The sequence below is a fragment of the Cupressus sempervirens genome, chromosome 10 (genome assembly GCF_028749045.1).
Source record: "Cupressus sempervirens isolate cs-2001-9-10 chromosome 10, ASM2874904v1, whole genome shotgun sequence".
Lineage (NCBI taxonomy): Eukaryota > Viridiplantae > Streptophyta > Pinopsida > Cupressales > Cupressaceae > Cupressus > Cupressus sempervirens.
The window spans coordinates 628230375-628237775 of NC_143127.1; the positions used below are offsets into that span (position 1 = coordinate 628230375).

The following is a 7401-nucleotide window of genomic DNA, read 5'->3' on the forward strand; positions in this document are numbered from 1 at the left end:
CTACGTATGACTATAACATTTTACTTTACAATATCTCAAAAATAAAATATATTTTTTAATCTAAATTAAACTCCTTATATTAAATTTAAAAAATAATTTTGAAGCATAATTTTATAGTAACTTCATACTAATTAAAAATTAATTAATAATTTTATAGTAACCTCATCAAAATAAAAAATAAAAAGTAAATATTTTTCCTATTGCACCGTGACTGCCACTAGCTTATATATATCTCTATATATAAAAATAAAAATAGGCGCCTGGAAAACGATTACTTTCGACATAATATATAGAGATATATATATAAGCTAGTTATAAAATAGAAATATTATTTATGCCCCACTTTGATCTTTAATTGTACCAAATCAGTTCAATGTGCCCGTGGGCTCCAAATCGTAAAACCTCCTAGGTATATGGACTAGATTCCCTCAATCGCGAGGACACTGTGGGGGAGGGCAAGGCAATGGCATCCTTGTGCAACACATTGAGGACTTCAGGTTTTCCCAATTGTATTGATGCACTAACCTCTTCGAATAGGATTCCTCCTCGGAGTCCTTGTAATGGAGGACGTCCGTGCTCTCAAAGGAGTTCCAGAGCCACGATAAGGTGCAGTGCGGAAACCAATAATTCCAATGTCACATTTAAGACTTGCAGGAATTGCAAAAAGCAGTTTGATCCACTGAAGAACCACCCTCGTGCATGTGGCTACCACACTGCACATTTTGGAGGTAATCACTGTAGTGCAGAGTGCACAGTGCACAATCCGGGTTTTAAGAAACACGTATATACTTGTCTTGTGTGCATTTCTTTGATTTTAACGAATACGGTATTCCTGGCACTGTTAAATGTTAGAACTTTATTTTGTGGAGTGGGCTTTCCCTGGCAACCACCTATCTTGAAACTAATGTTTCATGGGCCATACCCATCTTGGTAAGAAGCCTTTCTTGTTGCGTTCAAGCTTAGTTTTGTGTCTTAGTAACCAGCTCTAGAGTGCATTTATTCTGTGTTTTAGGAAACATGTTTATGGATATGTTATATCCGCTTCATTAATTTTAATAAATATAGTAATCCTGGTATTATTATGTTAACATTTGATTTGTGATGTAACGGATTTTCCTCACAGTGACTACCCATCTTCAAAATATTATTTGATTGGCCATAACTATCTGGTAAGAAGCCTTTATTGTAGTGTGAAAGCCCCGTTCGGTTCGTCAGTAGCCAACTATAGATATAATTGTTTAATTGTTGAAGATACGATTAGTTGTATCGGAGCAAAACATAGGCCGGCTCCAGAGTCCAGCAGCGTTTTTATATATGAGGACAGCTAAGACGCTCCAGTATACGTGGCTGCAAAAAAGATAATACCAGGTGCAATCCAGGAGTAGCTTTTGGGTATTCCTCAGATGTTGAATCCTTGATGCGCGTACATGCCAATAATGCAGCGTAAGAATGTGAACAGAAGATTACACACTGATCAAGGAAAGTTTCAAGACTGAGATCCTAAAGAATCTTGATTTGTTGAACAACGAATCAGTTGAGCGAGATAACGAGATGTACGGGTGGAAAGATCTGTATTCACTGTTCTTTCAGTTTTGAGCATATATTTGTCATTAGTGATAAGCCCATTATAAATTTTCTATTCAAATCTCTGCCCTCAATCGATCCTTGTGCTATAAGAACCTGAAACAATTTCTTCAGTCATCAAGGGAATCTGAGAAGTAAACATAAACCGAGCGATGAGCATCAACAAAGATATTTCCAAAAGTTGGATGAATTTAGTCCGGTCGTAGAACTTGTCCGTGAATATCTAAGACTATCCCCAGCTATATTCACCTCCCTCCTATACCTGCTGGAGCTATTTTTCCAACGAAAAAACAAGGGAAGAAAAACTATTAAATGTGTATATCATCCTCTAAAAAGGGCTTCATGTCAAACATATGCTCGAAAGACGAGGATATAATAAAAATATACTACGCAGTTTGAAACCCTTTGCCCTTAACTGTGCTTAGACTATGGGGCATGTGCATAACATATAACCCCCTCGGGAGTTTCATCTCGAAGATAGAAAAAAAAGGATCTACATAGGAAGGATCACTAAGTCATATAGATATAGTGATATTGCTATCAGGATTCAAATGTGTAGTTTTTTGAGTCAAACTCATTGACCCATGTTTAATGAGTAGTGGTTCAAACGAAGCCATCTCTCTTGAGAATGAATGGAACACTTGGCATGCATTGCATCTAGGTGATGCTCACAGGGGTAAAGCATTGGCACTTTTTGGGAGCCACCCATCCCAGTCTTACTCCAGCTTGAGCGCACTTAAATTAACTACAGAGTTTCTTCCATGGTTAAAACCACTCTACTTGCAACCCCATTCGCAAAACCTTCAGCAATTGTTGTGCCTTACAAACCATTCTTTGGAAAGCCCCTTAAGCTCAACAATTGATAAGTAGGAGATATTTTCTACACAACTCAGATTGTGATATGCTATCACCGATTCAACTGTTTAGTTTTTTCAGTCAAACTCAGTAGTGGTTCCAACGAACCCATTTCTCAAGAGAATGAATGGAACACTTAGCACTCATTGCATCTAGGTGATGCTCACAAAAAGAAAGCACTCGGAGTTCACTGAAAACCCTTTTGCATGCCTCAAAGTTCTTCGCACTGCTGTTTTATCCATGATGGCTAGCTTCTGGGATTATTATCTGAAAACTATTAAATCACGTGTCTTCTTTCAATCCTATTTCAAGATCATTGGTATGGTAAATTACCAAGTAACAGATTCAATAGTGTGACACTAGAGGTCGTCAATTTGCTTTCACATATGTTTGCTATCATATCCAAAAAATGGCCGTAATTTTTTAAGACCTTTTGCTGTCATTTGACAATGGGTACTGTCACCTATCTTTTCTTTACCTCACAACCTGTAGTCGACAAAGAAATATGTACTTACCAAGGTACTTAGGTCCTGTCTAAAAGCTATCCATCAAATTTATTGCCCTGCCAGAAGTTAGCAATATTGCTGAAGACACGTGTAATTAGTTGAAAGGGGATGTATTGCCTTACTGGCAGGCTCATTGGCGCGTGCCTTTTAATTGTAGCATGACAAAAGCTGTGTTATCCATGGCCCATGGGCCATAGTATTAATGCTTAGACACAGCTTGGATTTGCAGGGCACATTTTAGGCTTGGACTTGGCATTGAGCATGGGGTGACAAAACCTCTACATGACATGAGAAATTAAATACCTAAAATTTTGAACAGAAACTCTGAATTAAACTTTGGAGCAGCCACTAAAAATGAAGTCTTCAAAGTAAGAAGTGTCCGGCACATAAGGCTTCTATTGCAGGGTATATAATTTGGTCTAATCGTTCATGATGTAGAGTTTTCAGTTCATTTATTTAATATATATTTTTTCTATTTGTGTAAAATAATGTGGATCCAATGATATAACTCGATGGGCTGGGGAAATATGCAAGTATACAGGTAACTTGGCAAATATGAAAAGGCTAACAAGTAACATCAATCTTGTTCAACTTCACATTCACCTTCAAACGGTTTTTTATGAATCGATTGGAAAAATGAATTCTCTATGCAGGCAGCTAAGTTACAGCTTCATTATGTAGGTTATGTTAGTCTCAAACATCACACTCATCTCCGCAGACATCAAAAATAGCATTTTTGGTTTCCGTACAAGGGTGGCCATTAAATTTAACCTTCTAAGATAACAGGACTTTTGGTGAGGCTGAATAAATGCCTTTGTCAGCCTGGTGGAGGAGGTGAAACTCACTGCTACCATCCCATCTTGTGACACTTTAAGCTTGGCAGAGACACACATAATTTCAGTAATATTTTTATTCGGACATCAAATCATTCAAGCTTTGAGGAAATCTAGCTCTGTGGCCAATGCATGGACTTGTTATAGAAGTTTTTTCTGGTCTTATCGGTTTGCAAATCTGTTAAAGTGTTTTGGTTGTATTAGGAATGCTTATGGCTTCAGTTCAAATTTTGCAGACCAAAACAGTGCAAGTCCTAAACTTGGTTGATGGAAGCTCTTCTGAGTTTAACCTTTATATCTGGATGGGATATGCATAGTATGCAAAACAAGAGATACTTCTATGTGCTCAACAGTAGTGAATCAACTTTTGTGCTGCATTTCTTACGGGTAGTTTCATGGGTGTCTACCTCTATGGGCATTTGCACATTTCAATAGTCTGTCCTGATTGGCCATCCAAGTGAAAGTCAAGTCTTTGTTTATCTATTCAAGTTGGCAAGTTTCTAAAGAAAGTGGTCAGCCGTTTGGACAAGGAGCCATTTCCACGAGTCATGCTATATTTTCATGGGCTTTACATACACAAACTATACTAGTTGAAGTGGGTACCATTCCATAAATCCCTGCTTTACTTTTATGGTGAAGGATTAATGTCCACAAGTAAGAAGTTTCATGTTGACTGTTGTATATCACACGTGTGCATGTCTGATAAGTCTCTGTAAAGAAGTTTCATGTTCACTGTTGTATATCACATGTGTGCATGTCTGATAAGTCTCTGCAAATTCCTATATAACATACAAATTTATTTCATATCATTACATTTTCTGAAAATAATTTATTCTTATTTTCGTAGGCACATGTTGATGTTAGTTTCTTCTCAGGGGAAACAAGGAGAAAGTTTGAAAGCGTGCATACTGGAGGGACCATGAGTACACCAGATGGAGGCAAAATATCTCAATATTGGCACTGTTGTGGCTCTGAAGATCCTTTTGATGTCGGATGTGTTGCAGCACCTCATTCTTCATATGATGATTAAGATTTCTTGTTATTTGTTATGGAAATGGTGACATTGCTTGATGCAGATTGAACCTCTGTTCTCTGCAGGCAAGTCTCAGTAACGCTGTTTATTTTTTTTCTTAGTACTTTCCATGATGTACTATACATCATTCATTTTCTGGAAAAATAAAAAGAACTGTTAAGCACATACTTCTATTTAACCCCATGGATATGCAAAACAAATTCACCTACTCAGAATATATATGTTCCGTCCAGAAAACACAAACAGCAATATAACTTATCTTCCATCCAACAAAAAAATGCAAATTGCAGATTGGGACCAAAAGCTCTTTCCAACCTGCAAGACAGCAGCCAAATCATCTCCACAACACAAACACCAAAAATTACTAAAATAAGGAGTCACCAAAGAAAAGAAAACCCAAGAATAAGGTCTGCCTGAAACAGTAGTTACACCTCACAACCCTACAAACAGTTACAGAATGACTGACAGATAGTGGGGATCTACATTTAGTATTTAAAACAGCCATTAAATTATTACTTAAGATCCATTAGTTCTTGGATTCCATTTCTTGGTCTAGCATTTCTAAAAGCTTTTATTGTTTTTTAAGAAACTAGAATTCAAAATTTGATGGGAATACTAATCTGGAAATGCTCTTATTAAGCCTACCCTGGTGATTGTTGTATTGTAAATAACTCAAGCAAGGTTACAGGAGTTTGTGGGAGTTTAGTAATTTGTTTTAAGAAAGTTCTTTATTGTTTTACATAGAAGTTTAGCTGGGATTAAAGAATTGCGAGTACTTTTTCTTTTTGGCCTTGTTATTAATCATCGAAATATTGTACAAATAACTCATCCTGAGAGCCTTACTATGCATTTAACAAAATGAAAATATGTGTTTTGGTGCGGGAAGGCGCAGGTGGATTGGTGATCAGCACTGACCAAGAGAAAAAGGAAAAAACCTTTACTTTGTTTCCTTCAGTTTCATTATAGTTTGTTTTGGCAACTCTCTGTTCTGCTAGCTGTGACAAGTAAGTTAAAATTATGACCTCAACTTTCTTTTGTTGGTCTTTTAAGTAAAACCTTTGGTTTGAGGCATGAACATACACCAAATCATAAAGCATAAGATTGTGTTAAATGTTCTAGTATTAACTGCCCAAGCATAAATGTATGCAAATGTGGAAACATAGGCAGGGGACATAAACTGTTTGACAAAATGTCTTAGAGATGTCTTGTGGAAATCCTTGATTGCAGGATATGAAAAAGAAATTGTTGAAAAGGCTTTAGAAACTTCAAGGCAAATCCAGGTGGCAGATGTAATGCTAGATTCCATGCGTGCCAGCATTTGGGAAAAGATACAGCAGGAATTTGAAGAGGTGGCACCCAAGATGACAGAGGGCTGTTTTGAAAAGATTAGCATATGAAGACAGCAGTTGTGTACGGAAACAGGGGATGCCGCAAGCATAAAAGGAGGAGAGGGCCATAAGAGAATAGAGACCCTTGCATGAAGAAGACAGAATCCTGCATTGTGAGGGGAAGTCTTCATTACAGGCTTAATCTTGGATTTCAGATTTAAACATCAATAAAATTTACATAGCAAAGTAAGACACAGGAAATAGAGAGAGAACGCACATGGATCGAAGATTAAAAGAGTAAGAACTGCAGGGTGCATAAGGAATAGCCTGCCAGAAGAAGAGCAGAGGAAGATGAAAATTTGGACTGATACAAATAAAAGTGATTGAATTTGCAGATTAAAGAATATTAAATCTTGAGATTCGATTGGAACCAAATAGAGAACAGTGGGTGTACAGTTTAGTGAGAGGTCAAGTGGCTGATTGAAGACAAACGTGCTGAGTTTTAAACAAGGTTTCAAGAAGAGAACAGAGCCTTTGGACAGGAAGCTGAGGTGGAGTAAATTGACTCTGCAAATGATAGAGAGGTTTGGAGAAGAGTGGGGTCTCTCAAGATGACGGCAAGAAATCTACATCATGGAGAGGCAGATTTGAATTTCTAAATTACAATCATAATAAGTTCATTTTTAATTAAGGAGTCTTCTTTGAGTAATTTGATGAACAATTTGTTGATACAAGTAAATGAGATTTATGTTTAGTTGGGTATTTAAAATGTTCTTTTGGAGGAATTTGTAGGGTGCAAGATTGGGCGTATCCCCAATAATCTTGCATTGTGTTGTTAGGGGACATGCATTTTATCAAAGAATAACAATAACAAAGCAAAAAGGATTAAATTCATGGCAATGGCACCTTGTGTGTAACTTATACTAACATCAAAACAAAACAGAATACTTTGGCAGTTTTCTATACCACACAAATGTGTTAGCACAAAAGGTGTGATGCCCCTAGACACCAACAAGAGATGCTTTCAAACTTTGGCTACCTAGAGGCATAAAGGAAACAATGATAATGAAGTACTGCAGTCTTTTTTTTTGTGTGTGTCTTAAATGGCTACAACTAGATAGATAGGGTATGCTTATGGAATTCTGTCTCTGCCAATGTATAGAGCATCCATGCCATGATTATATAGAGGATAGAATTCTGTCTCAGAAACCTTCTGCAATGATGGCGATTTCTCTGTTGGAAGTGAAGATTTTAAGTTTCAA

General features: G+C 37.0%; 1 protein-coding gene across 5 annotated transcripts; it reads left to right on the top strand.

Moving 5' to 3' along the window:
- The first annotated feature begins 345 nt into the window (after positions 1-345).
- LOC149535407 (carboxypeptidase) lies at positions 346-7033 on the top strand. Of its 5 annotated transcripts, none has more exons than XR_016357140.1 (4): positions 353-728; positions 4654-4876; positions 5698-5815; positions 6039-7033. XR_016357140.1 is itself a non-coding variant. In XM_089804997.1 (2 exons), the coding sequence occupies exons 1-2, from the start codon at positions 464-466 to the stop codon at positions 4806-4808; spliced, it is 420 nt and encodes a 139-aa protein (XP_089661123.1). In that variant the 5' UTR covers positions 353-463; the 3' UTR covers positions 4809-4974. The 5 variants fall into 5 exon arrangements, 1 of the variants encoding a protein (XP_089661123.1); XR_016357139.1 differs by having other exon boundaries at positions 5704-5815; XR_016357142.1 differs by lacking the exon at positions 5698-5815 and having other exon boundaries at positions 346-728; positions 4626-4876.
- Positions 7034-7401: the final 368 nt, after the last annotated feature.